General features: G+C 36.9%; 1 protein-coding gene across 2 annotated transcripts in view; it reads right to left on the reverse strand.

Moving 5' to 3' along the window:
• The window catches only part of CYFIP1 (cytoplasmic FMR1 interacting protein 1), a 61,939-nt gene that overhangs the window by 37,100 nt on the left and 11,348 nt on the right, over positions 1-13,491 (reverse strand). For both annotated transcript variants that reach the window (XM_063305018.1, XM_063305019.1), the window contains exons 5-12: positions 11,859-11,960; positions 11,371-11,552; positions 7,890-7,986; positions 7,558-7,686; positions 5,881-5,985; positions 4,922-5,013; positions 1,081-1,198; positions 88-210 (exon numbers count right to left, since the gene is read on the reverse strand). In XM_063305018.1, coding sequence (XP_063161088.1) covers positions 88-210; positions 1,081-1,198; positions 4,922-5,013; positions 5,881-5,985; positions 7,558-7,686; positions 7,890-7,986; positions 11,371-11,552; positions 11,859-11,960 — 948 coding nt within the window. The remainder of the gene's footprint in view (positions 1-87; positions 211-1,080; positions 1,199-4,921; positions 5,014-5,880; positions 5,986-7,557; positions 7,687-7,889; positions 7,987-11,370; positions 11,553-11,858; positions 11,961-13,491) is intronic.

The following is a 13,491-nucleotide window of genomic DNA, read 5'->3' on the forward strand; positions in this document are numbered from 1 at the left end:
AATTCAAAAACCAATCAGATTTTATTATTAAAATGCTTTTTCTTAGCTTCTCCTTTAAAACTGCCTACTGTCTATTCTTCCACATACCACTTCCATAACATGTGCACTCCACTGTGATAGAAGTTGGAGACCCTGAAGAGAAAGATCAAAAAGTTTCCGATACTCAGCATCTGTTTTCTGAGCTTCTTGACGTCCTGATCCAGTCACCACCTACAATGGAAGCATGACTGTTAAATGATTTCACACATATAACATGAAAGTCAAGTTTAAATGTACAGAACCAACTACTTATGCATACCCAGAAACATTTTTTATTCAAATTTAAGTGAGATTTTGTAATGGTCCAATAGTTTCTCTGTTCCATTTGGTACCCTCAAAATATGTTGGATTACAAAATTAATCTCCACCATCAAAAAGATCTGGTCTAGCTGGATACGCCGTCTGGAAATTACATGGATCTGTACCATAGTAGTCTATATTTTGACCCAATCATGCTTGCAAGGTTTCTTCATTTAAAGAGAATGCATGTCACCATGGTACAGGACAATATATTAATTTATAACAAGGATGCATTTGCATCATTACTTCCTCCTACAAGGTTACTTTAATCTAGAATCCTTGTGACTTTGTAAGAGGATGGGGAGAGTGGGGAGTAAGGTTAGAAAAGAACATTCAAAGATATTTTGCTGGTTGTTTCAGGATCGAAGGGAAGAACCAAAAACACATTTGGGAACTGAATCCAACAATCCTCAAAACTCTCATCAATGGAATCTTGTTCTTCAATAGTTCATACCATTAACAAATCTGTGCCTAGGTTTTAAGAAAAAGCCATCTTCAAAAAGAAAGCATTTGTTATGAAACAGAAATTCAGAAAACTGAATTCATAAACAGAATTGTACTTCAGGCCCAAAGCAAACCTTTTATTGACATAGTTTAGGAATAACTTTAAAGGTCTGCATAAGGAACAGTTTACATGCTAAAGTCTCTAGCGCTAGAGTTTCTTGATTGAGGCAGGCAAAACAATAAATAATAATGTAAAATTATCTCTGTTTAAAATGTGAACTCCACTAACCCACATACCTCACTGTTGCTGTAACGAGCCAGTTCTGAAATAAAACGCATGTGATCATCTCTTATCTGGATCATCTGCTCGCAGATGTTGTATTGGGGACTACTGCCAGAAGAAGTACACGTCCATCTGCAAGAGAAAAAATAAAATAAAAACAAAATGTGAAATGACCATAATGAGGAGGAGGAGGAAACTTCCAATTAATAATTATTTCAAAACATTTTGAAACTATTTTTGCAGGAACTAAGTGATGTACAAGTATCCAATATTTAAAAATAATATAATTTAAAACATAAAGCAATGTAACAGTCCTAACAACTAATACAATTTAAAAGGCTACATTAAGAAGATGCAACTTAATCAGACTCAATATTTTAGGAAGGTACAGGAAAACCAGGCTCCTATAAACAAACTTCTTAAAACAGATCACTCCTGAAGATCTTCACATCCAAGCACATCCACTCCCTCAGATAAATGTAAATCTTTGAAGATTAAAACCAACACTTGAACTGAGATCAGAAAACAATGGCAACTACTATTCTCCTTATAGGAGTTGGTGCTGTATTTTGCACCAACCAAAGCTCTTCAAGGACAGCCTCACATAGGACAGCCTCCTATTGCTGGGATGACACAGCCTATTATAAATGTAGGACCCTGAAGTAAACAATGTCTTTAAGAAGGCCTGGACTTATTGGAGAGATTATATACAACAAGCCATGGGGCTTCTCCTCCTTAGTTTTGTTCCACTAAATTGTTGCTGAACTGGAATCTTTGAAGACTCTTATAGCTAGCAAATATAAGCCATCGTAAAAGGAAAATATGTATGTGAATCATAATATAAATTTCGCAACTACCACAAACAGTAATAGAGTTAAGCACAAACTCTTGAAAACGACCATTTCACATACAAATTCATTTACTAGATGAGAGAGATCATGTGATCCATATAATCTTCAATTTGGGCCTACGGTATATCATTCCAGAATGAATATATTGGCATATTGAATGTTATTCCCTCCAAAGGCTGCTTAGTAGTTAGGAGAAGTTAAATGTCATGCGCTGCCTGCCTCTGAATAATGCTCAGACACTGGTTCGATGGATCAGGCTCTGGTTTATTCACAGCGCAGTTACAGCGTCGGAAGAAAAAAGCTGAGAGTGACAGGAGCGCGCCGGTGCGGGGTTTAAATACCCCGCGCCGGTCAGCGCCCCCTCACTCGCGGTCACGTCACCCCCCTTTGTCCAATACGTTGCCCTGCCGGTGGGTGAGGGGTTGTGAGGCCCCGCTGGCGTTCCAGGATCGCCCATCATCGGGTTTTCTATTCATCCGGTGATTGCTGTCAGCTGGGCGATCCCCGTTGTATTGGCGCTGATGGCTCGGGTGTGCTCCGTGATCCGTTTAGTTATTGTTTGTTGGCCGTTAGTCGTTGTGAGTTGATGGCTACTTATCTTGAGCCCCTTCTCCTGTTTCCTTGCTATTGTCATGTGTGCCATTGCGCTGATGACTTCAGCTCAACGGCACTCATGACATTAAATGTAAGATTTTGATAATATACTGCAAGGATGCAGTAGGAGAAAAGAAAACCACTGAACATCTACTTAGTAGATAATCTAATACTTAGTAGTATTAGATTTATCTACTGTTAGTAGTGTATGATTATGCACATTTCTGCTATCTTTCAGCCCTAACCAAAAAAGGAATAATTATACTCTATTTTATTCAATAGCAACAACAGGATTTCCTAGTGTTGCAGTCTTACAAGAATTAATGAAAAGAATGAGACTTCCAGTGGGGAAATGCCAGACTGAACAGCTGTGCCCGCGGGCTTAGCAGGCAGAGCTGAACACGAGGCAACTTTTTTCGGGCTCAGGCAGGTTTTCCTGAAGCCCAGAAACATTCTCCGGATAAAGGAAAACACCTGGAATCACCCCAGCTGCCCTCCGGATGGCTGCTTGTAGCCAGAAGATCGCACACAGCGTTTTGTATTCAACTGGTAAAAGCTAGCAGGGAGCCAGGGACATCATCATTTCCAAGCTGCGCTGTAGCCTTAAAGGGACATTAAGACCAGCCACCCCATTTCTAAATCACCCAAATTATTATTTTTTAAGTATGCATACCCTAAGAGAGGCTTTCTACAGCGAGAAGCTGGCTATCTTGGTGCTTATCATTATTTTGGGGATTACTTTTTAAAAATTCTTTTTAAGTTTTGGATTACATTCTTCTTCCAAATATTAAGGAAGATTGGGACTAAACAATTGTCTTCCTGTTATTATTTCTGTACTAAATTTGAAGATATTAGCATTTTCCTACATGTTGAATTGGCTGATTTGAACCTTCAGCTTTCTGCTTCTACTTTCCCTTCGGAACTGTCTGCTTATCTCACTTTCACTTCATGTAAACACATTCCAGAACTCTTCCATATCTTCAGCTTTTGCTGGTCAAGCTCATAGGGGGTGCCATGATCTACTGCGTGAGACATGGAAGATCTTAAACAGACTTTTTCTGGCTTCCACCAAGGTTTTAAACAGATTCTTTCTGACTCCTATCAAGCTTTTATGCAAGACATTTGGGACATCGTGGAAAATATGAGGTCTGAAATGTGTCATCTGGTTTGGGATGTAGTGGATGAAACTGAGGAATTTAACAGTGATAGAAATGTTTCTTCTAAGAGTGAGATCGGGAGTTCTATTGAGATGCTGGACAAAGATTGGACACTGGAGTTGAAGAAATTTAAGGCAGAGAGAAATCTGCAAGCAACAAGTGAAATTGATTTTCTAATGGAATGCCATGAAAAAGAAGGGGTCACTATGTATGGGAGGTTTTCTGAAGAGAAGTTGGAATTTTTGAGGGGGGCAGTTGGGCTGTTCGATTTTCCTAAGAAAAAAGCTCTGTGCACATTGTGGGGACATGTAAATGCTCTGGTTTATTTTGAAGTGGGATACGGGTTGAAGAATGTTCATCTGAATTGCTTTAGGGTTTGGCTGATGTTATTTGTCTTTAAGGATTTGGACTAAGATTATTAGGGTAAAAATGCTTATTTGGATGGTTTTGGATTATTAAAATTCTTGTACTATTAAGTATAATGGCAGACAATTTATGTGCTTTTTAGTTTGATTTTTATTATAGTAGACAGAATTGTATAGAATAGTAGTAGGAAGGGAATAATTAAATAAGTGCTATCTTTGGGGGGGAAGTTGTTTAGGAGGTTCATATGAATTTCTTTTTTATTTCAATATAAGGGGAGGGAGTAACTGTACTTTATTATTTTTATAATGTGCCAAAGTGGAATGATTTATAGAAATAATGTGGTTTTGGTTTAATATAGAGTAAGAGATAGGTTATGAATTTTTGTATATCCTTGCTGTTAAAAGTCGGAAGTCACACCTTTTTGTAACTTTGGAAAAAAAATTATCTTGTTTTTTCACATCTTTTTATTTTCTCTTCTTTTTTTGTAGTTTTTTGTTTTTTTGTAGCTTTTCTTTGTCCTGAAACTTAATAAAGTCTATATTTAAGCCAAAGAATGATTTCAGGTTGAAAACTAAGCCTATGTCAAAAATGCAAGTACCATTAATGATTAAAAAAATAAAATTCCTAGCTTATTAAAGTTCTTATATATCCCTCAGAATAGGGTTGAGGAACCTATGGCCCACCAGATGTGTCTGAACCAGAGTTTCCATCATTTCTTATCATAGCAATGCTGATGGATGCTTATGATGAAAATCTGGTATCTTTAGCTGTTGCTATCAAGATAACATACATTACTCTATATCATGATTTGAAGTGAACTACAATAATGATATGCAGCAATTCTGTGGCATGCTCAACAAAGATCGCTGGGTTTTTTTCACTCTTACCTAGATTTATTCTCCTCGTAATGAGCGCTAGTCTTAATGTACCTTGCCAGTTCGATTTGCATGTCACCAAACAGTGGAACTACTTGCAGCTGCTATACAAGAAAAGAGAAAGAAAGAAAAGTAAAATCTTACACACATTTCATGCCCCCTTATTTTTCATATGGATCTAGCCAGGCTATTAGCAATCACATGGAGCACTACTCTTCTGCAGCAATTGTACAAGTTCCCCTTCTGTTGCACCATATTAAATCCATATGCAATGAAATATGGGTGACTGGCTCCTGCTTATTTTAGCAGAGATATACTAGTGAATGGAGTACATAGCCTTCTATAAGGAAAATATAAATTAAAGGAGGTAAGATACTGACGATATAGGCAGCCATATCATTGTTTGCCACTTTCCTATATTAAAATAGTTCAGCAGAGCTGCTTATGCACCATTAAAATATATACAATTAAAACAAAGCAATCATAAAATCATGGATCCGAATGAAGAGTTGTCATACAGCAATGTTCACAAAATTAAATACAACACAACTTAATTTTGATAGAATTATCTTCTTTTCTAAGACTTCATAAACACAGTGATGCCAGTAAACAGTGCCCAGTATACCAACACCACCCAGCACTGTTCTAATTAAAAACCAGGGCAAAAACATTCACAAGGGAAAATGCCTCCTGGACAGGTTCTGAGCCTGAATTATTTAGACCTTTCAAGGATAACAGGTGGGAAATACTATCAGTATATAATTAGAGCTTGAAAAGCTGTGAATGACTAACCACCCAAGTATCTCAAAAGATATTGTTCTGATTACTCAAAAAACTGACCTTTTCTTTCTCTGCACAAAACTGACCCTTATAAGCCTGTTGTTTTGTTCCCAAGGCTTTAGCGTGTTGCCTAAGAAACCAAGATGTTCATAAAGATACGTAGCTACTCATGTTAACAATTCTTAACAAACCTTAAAAAACTTGTCAATCTTTGTAAGATTTATCCTTTTTTTGGCATCTAATTTATAGATGTTACTGACACTGCCATCCATCAGGTATAAACCAAAGCCCATCACCTGCAAAGAGAACATAGGAACATTGCTTGCAGCCCAAGAATGTAAATCTATTTATCTGAAGCACTTCTACCTTGCTGTTCAACCCAAAGATGTTCCAAATGAGTTTACAAGAATTAGTAACAAGACAGCTGTTGCTCAGGAGTTTACAATCCAAAAGACATGGCATTAAAAAAAAAGATCAGAAGGGAGAAAAAAAAATTGACTGCAACAGAAACAACAAATATAGGCAGCTGGATTCCTTTCATATTTAATAACAATGCTAACAGTCAGATAGATTGGTTTCTGCAAAAATAGGACCAATATGCACTGGGATCAATAAGAACATCCTACCCAATGTTAGCCTCCTATCATATGCAATTAAAAGCATTGGGAGATGCACGTTTTAGCAACTCCTATGTTCGCTTCTTTGCATAATCTCTAATTTTTCAATTTTAAAGAGAACAACTACCACTGAGAAATAAATGCACTGGTTATTTCAGCATTTCAAAAATTATTACATTTATTTTGCTAAAAGACAATGCAATTAATAGATGCTGAACCATTTGCCTCCACTAAGCACTGAATCCGGAAGAGTATCCGGAAGCTTCAACTGGTCCAGAATGCAGCCGCACAGGCCATTTTTGGTGCCCCTAGGTAGGCACATATAACACCTTTGCTGTGCAAGCTGCACTGGGTGCCAGTTTGGTTCCAGGTCAAATTCAAGGTGTTGGTTATCACCTTTAAAGCCCTACATGGCATGGGCCCAGGTTACTTGAGGGACTGTCTCATCCCCATCACATCAGCCCACCCCACCCAATCCTCCAGAGAGGGCATGTTACGGACCCTGTCTGTAAGAGAATTTCATCTGGCGGGGTCCAGGAAACGGGCCTTCTCTGCAGTGGCCCCTGCCCTTTGGAACAAATTGCCCCCGGAGGTGAGGCAGGCCCCTTCACTCCTGACCTTCCAGAAGGTCCTGAAGACTTGGTTCTGCCGTCTCACCTGGGGCGGGAAAGGGGGTAACCATTCTTGGGGGTGGCTCGCACCCTAGAGTCCCTCCCACCAGCTTGGAATTTTATAGCCTCTTGGATTTTATATTTATTTATTGTATTTTATAATCTTGTGTGTTTTATAATCTCAATGTGTTTGATTTTTATGAGATTTTAACATTTATGGTCGTAGTTTGATTTTACTGTAAACCACCCAGAGTCCCTCTTCTGGGGGAGATGGGCAGCAATTAAATTTGAATCATAAAATAAAAAATAAAAATCCAATATATTTACTTCTGCATCCCTTTCGCCAACTATGGTAAAATCGCATAGGTGTATTCATTCCATTCTGGTATTTTCCCCTGCCTCTCAAAAAAAGAAAAAAAGATATTTATCTTTTTTTTAAGGAGGAGGGGATACAAACAAAAAAAAAAAGGTGAAAATCCTTAGGTAGAATAATTATTCTGAATTGAGTGGCAGGGATGCATTAACATTTCAAGTGAACTGTTTGCCAGCACCTCCCCCCACCACACCCCGTTTTTAAGAAGTTTCCAGCAACATAAGTTACTTTAAATAGTTATAAATAGTTTCCAGCAAAACAACTTACTTTCAAAAGCATGTGCTTCTCACTAGGTGTTAGGTACATTTTGTTTTCATAATAATCTACACATAGATTCACAATATCAGCCAGCAGCTCCTCATAACCAGGAATTACTTCAAGTTGCTGCTGCAAAGACTAGAACAAAGAAAAACATATGATTTAACATTGTCTTAAATATATTAAAACGATGAAGAAAAGAATCAATGAATACCATTCACTGTTTTTAAAGTAATACTCAGCATGCATGTATAGAAGTAGCTATACTTTTATTAATTACATAGCAAAAATGCTAAAATTTACAGAATTTATATCCTGTTAGTGTTAAATATAAAACTTACTTGTGTAATCTTGTTGTGATTGGCAAGAAACATGGAAAGATTCTGGGATTCTTGGATAGACTGAGGATCAGCCATTTTACGCAAAAATTGGGCAGCCCTTTCAAGAAGATGAGAGAAAGTAAGTTAAATCTATGTAAGTAATTGGTATTCTAACTGTACTATTCTATGATTTCCCTGACTCTTCCAGCAAATTGTTTATATTAGCGGGTTAATGTTATTTCACAGTCAGTTATATACATTAAGAATAATTGCTGTATCTTTAATGTATCGCTAAAAGGAAAGATTCATAGTAGCTACATGACTATGACTGTGTGTTCTCTTAGCTCCCCAGCCTAGCCTACAGCCCTGGGACTTTCTAGGGTTTCTATCTAAATACAAATTATGTCCTGTCACACACAGCACTTTTTAAATCAGCCAAGGTCACCTAGATGTTACCATCGGCTCAGGCTCCGTGAATGTGTACCAAGTAGAAAAAATAATTACAATGTTTAAAGTAAAACCATGGTATTACTATAGGTTTATTATAAAATATTATAGTTTTAATTATAGTAAAAATGATTTAAAACGTTCTAATAAAAACAAGTACTTAACTCAGCAACCAAACTTGTTTATACATGATATGTATATGTAAACAGATATGCTTTTGTTTTCCAGTGAAAGGGTAACAGTGAAAAGGTGAACCTTATTCCTTGGTAGGTGCTAATGCGAGAAGCAGGCACTAAAAATGCTTCATGTAAGAGGGTCACTGGAATTAGTAAACCAGTTTTCCTGGTTGCATTTATTGACATTACTGACCCAAGCATGGAAACTTTCCTTGCAACAGTGGTAAACTTCAGCATCAGTCCAAAGACAGCAATAAAATGTAAGCAGTGCTATCTGAATTCAGTAGCAAATGGTTATGTATGCATGGGTGCCAAAAGTGTATTGAAAATTTAATTGTAGAGTTACTTATTCCTTATCCTCAGAACTTACACATGCATCCTCCTTAAAAATAATATATTTTTTTTAAAAGAAAATATTCTAATTTTGGCTCTCTCTTGTACTGACTAGCTAAACAAAGAATAGCCACACTGTCCAAAATCAATAGTCTTCTTTTCTCTGTTGCTTCTTCTTCACACAACAAGCCCCTATTTAGATATTTCATGTTATTAACAGATCTTTGTTAAGAATAAAAGCAAATTTAAGAACATGTAACCAAAATATACTGGAATGCAAGATATCACTCTTATGTTCTGTGAACTGTTTTATTACACTGAAGTTGTATAAGTACAGAAGAATATGAATAATAGAATAGTACATTCAGATAAAAAATTATATGAGATAAGACGCTAGACTTCAGAGACACCACCATGACACCTAAAGGGGCAGAGATCCAAACTCCCATCTTTTAAGAACATATCAGATAATTAAATGACAACAGAAATTTGTCATTTTCAGTTGCCAGCTAAGAGCTGATTAAAAAAAAAAAAAGCTTGAGCTTGAGTTTACAGTCAGATGCTAAGTGACACTAGGTTTCCTACAAGGAAAATCCTGCATGGAATGTATTTGTCAAAAAAAGAAATAATACCAAGTTAATGAGCCTGTTCATTATAATTAGCATCATAATCAACCACCTGGCTTATTTCTGTCAGGCAAATTTTGGCAGGTGCAATCTCAGAAGAGATTGTTTCCTACAGCTTGTAACAACTCAGAAGCAAATCCTTATGAATTCAGTGAGTAACTGTGCATTTGACTACAGAAAAAAATGCAGACCTTGTACAGAACATACATGCCCTCCTTGTGTGGGGAAAAAAAATCATCTTCAGTGAATTGAAAACATGATGAATTGAGCGCTTGCTTTTGTTGAAGGGTACAGTACAAGACTTCCCACAAGTCAGGAGTGACAACCTTCTGCCATCATGACAGATTCACAATACTCAGGTTTTAGTCCAAGAGAAGGGATAGGCTGAAAGCAGAAAATCTGTCTACATGGTCTAGAGGAGATATCAGAGCCATTTCCCTAACAAAGGTTTAGCTTCATTAATGTTTCAGCTCTAACCTAGCTCTGGAGTTCTTTTACAAACAGAAGGCATATATCAAACTACTATATCAAAGTTCTATGTACATCTTTGCAACAAACACATATATTTTATCTGGCCAATGAACATTTTTCAAGAAAAAGAACAAGAAATCCAGATAAAGGTGATGTGAAAATATAGGTTTCATATTTTCAACTCAGTGTTTGAATATTTTCCAAGTAACAATGAAACCAATTTGCAAGGTTGCTTTTTTTCTTGGGGGTGGGGGGTGGGGGGAGAAGAGAGGAACAATAGCTAGTTTGGTTTAGTGGTTAAGGTGCTGGGCTAGAAACCAGGAGACTGTGAGTTCTAGTCCTGCCTTAGGCATGAAAGCCAGCTGGGTGACCTTGGGCCAGTCACTCTCTCTCAGCCCAACTCACCTCACAGGGTTGTTGTTGTGGGGAAAATAGGAGGAGGAAGGAGTATTAGGTACGTTTGCCACCTTGAGTTATTTATAAATATAATAAAGGCAGGAAATAAATACATAAAAATAAAAAATATGACTAAAGCAAACTATTGCCACCTTGTGGTCAAACTGTCCCAGTGCACTTTTATCCTAAAGAGCCTTTTTTCCCTTAAAGGGAAAATCCTGCAGAGTCCATGATAAATACACAGTGAGCATCAGTGGTATCTGACTCCATTTAAATTAAGCAAAATATACTGTGACAATCTGGATTCTTATTAGAGATAGCAAGCAGATTTTCTTCATAGGTTTTGGTCAAATGTACTTACTACTCTGGATTGATGTCTTATGCAATATTCAATAAATGATCTGCTACCAGTTACTGGGAAATTCTAGTCACTCTGATGTGCTATTTAAAAGACACCTGTAGATTTACAACATATATTCATTCTACCAATAATAGCAAAATAAACATTGTACAGTACAGAAGAGCATTAGAAACACCTAAATTTATCGACTGGTATAAAAAACATGACAGACTTGCCTTGACCCTGCTGGCTTTTTCCAAGGCCTTAAAGACCTGGTTTTGCTATTGAGCCTGGAACCCTGACGGTTTGGGTGAGCCCGTTTCTTGGTTGTATTAACTGGGAAGATTGTTAGTGTTGTAGGTTGGTTGCTCACTCGGCCCTATTTAAGTTATCTATACTTTTATAGTTTTTATTCTGTTTTTAATTGTTAGCTGCCCAGAGTCATGTATTTGAGATGGGTGGCCATATACATTTAATACAAGTTCCTCCGTAGGGGAGAGACGGGCAGTGAATAAATTAAATAAATAAATAAATTAGAATTGTTTGTGAAATTAACTTATTAGAAGTCAGCAGGACCCAACAGTAAGCCTACACAAAAATGACCAGTATTTATAAAGTTTTTGAGTGAATTTATTAGGATAAGACTAGTTTGCTTATTTTTTCAGCATTATATTCATGACTGTACTTTTGTTATTCTTTTAAAGACCTCTCACCGCTTGTAGGCTGAATGGTCATTCTTCACACTGCATTTCATATTTTTCAGCTCATCTAAAACAGCAAACATGTTGATAAATTTTCCAAGAGTGATCAAATAAGCTTCAGATACAAAGTCCTTCCTCCTCTCTGCATGACACAAACGCTTCACCTCTCCACAGAATCTTTCAATGGCATTTCTCTGTGCATAAAAAGAAATCCATGTTTTAAAAAACAACACAAAGGGTAAGCTGTGTCCCTCTTAATTGCAAGTATAATATGATGCCAACAGAACCAGACTATATTCACAAACCGCACTGATCAGATTTTTCCAGGCACATCCAAACACATAAAGTACTCTTCATGGAACTTCTGTATTTAAAACAATATAAAACATCTATCTTCTATTCAAAAGAAAGACATGGCAGGGACAATGCCAGAACTGGAGCACTGAAAACAGCGGGGGTGGGTAGAAGATAATCTAAGCTAGCAATTAATAACTACTTACCTGAAAATACATAAAATTCATCAGTTTTGTGACCTCGGGTTCAAGTACTTCCACAGTTTTTTCATAAATCTCCACTCTGTTGGGCTGCTCATTACATTTTACCTGAAAAGGAAGATAAGTTAAAGCAAAAAAATTTCCAACTTCAAATCATGTTCTGCCATATTATATGGCTTCTTCATTTTTAAAAAGTACCTTTCACACTGTTTTTATTAGTAGCAGCAGCTTTCATAAATATTTAATTTTATAAATATTTTACTTGAGTGCTAATTTTAAGGCTGGATTATACAAATAAAAACACTTGGAAATACTGTCTTACCCTGGGATTGGAGTATATATATTCCAATGCCAAGGATCTTATATATTCTTAGGAGCTGACTGATTACCACGTTGGAAATAAGAGAAAGCAGTGTTAATTTCAATGAATTTATTTCTTTTCCCAAGAATGATACTTCTCTGTAATTCTTGGAGCTGTTAGCAAAGTAGTACAGATTTTATCCAATACAACGATTTCCAAGTTATGTTTTATTCTTAAGGAAAGTCCATGAGTTTTTTTTAAAAAAACGTTTTAGTCATTTCTGCACCATGTTGGAGCAAAGAGTGAATCAATCTTTCATGATTCTTACAACAAACAGAAAATACCACTGTCAATATGTTATGCCTTATCTGTTTTCCTCTCGTTACCAGGTTGTAATAATATAAAACAAGTTGGAGGAAACAAGAAATTCACAAAGGTGCCTGTTTCCATAATAAAAAGAATCAGGCATCCTGATTCAAGTAAAGAGATCTCAAACAAACTTGACTAGTGATGTTCTCTTCTCTTCAGTATCTCCTGTGCCAAGGTATGCAGAATTTAAAAAAAAAAAGCTATCCCCAAATGATAAAGAAACAAATCTATTTGCTATTTCTTGTATTGCAACCAAATTGTGGCAGCAGAAGGGCTGCAGACAGGCCTAAGTATTTAGTCCACTGGATTGGCAAACTGAAGGGAACAAACTGTCTTCTGCTTACTAGGGCTGAAAAGGGAAGGTGTATCAAAGATGTAAGCCCAGAAGCACATCTCCCCAAACGATCTCTCTCTCCATATCAAAGAATCTCTTAAACCAGGGTTTCTCAACCAGGGTTCCATGGAACCCTAGGATTCCATGCGAGGTCACTAGGGGTTCCCTGGGAGATCACAATTTATTAAAAAAATTATTTCAAATTTGGGCAACTTCACATTAAAGAGGTACTTTTCATTCTTTATTTAAGAACACTGTTAATATATATATACAGGCCTACACATGAAAGGAATATAATAATTTTGTAACTTCTGGCCTATATTTGAGCTTGAATGTACAGGGGTTCCCCCAGGCCTGAAAAATATTTCAAGGGTTCCTCCAGGGTCAAAAGCTTGAGAAAGGCTGTCTTAAACGGTGAAAAAGAACTGTCAACTGCAGATTAAAAAATATGGGAGGCGGACCAAATTTTAGAGGATGCTTGTGTATACAGCTGCTTCTCCAGTATTAATTCTGTCCCTTGGCTAGATACTTGTGGAAAGAAACAACAGATAGGTAAGCAAGAACAGCCCAGCTAGATGGCAGAATCTATCTGATCTTGGCTGATTTTGAAAAGCTAAGCAGGCAAGGACAGGTTT

The sequence above is a fragment of the Candoia aspera genome, chromosome 5, assembly GCF_035149785.1.
Source record: "Candoia aspera isolate rCanAsp1 chromosome 5, rCanAsp1.hap2, whole genome shotgun sequence".
NCBI classification, from domain to species: Eukaryota; Metazoa; Chordata; class Lepidosauria; order Squamata; family Boidae; genus Candoia; species Candoia aspera.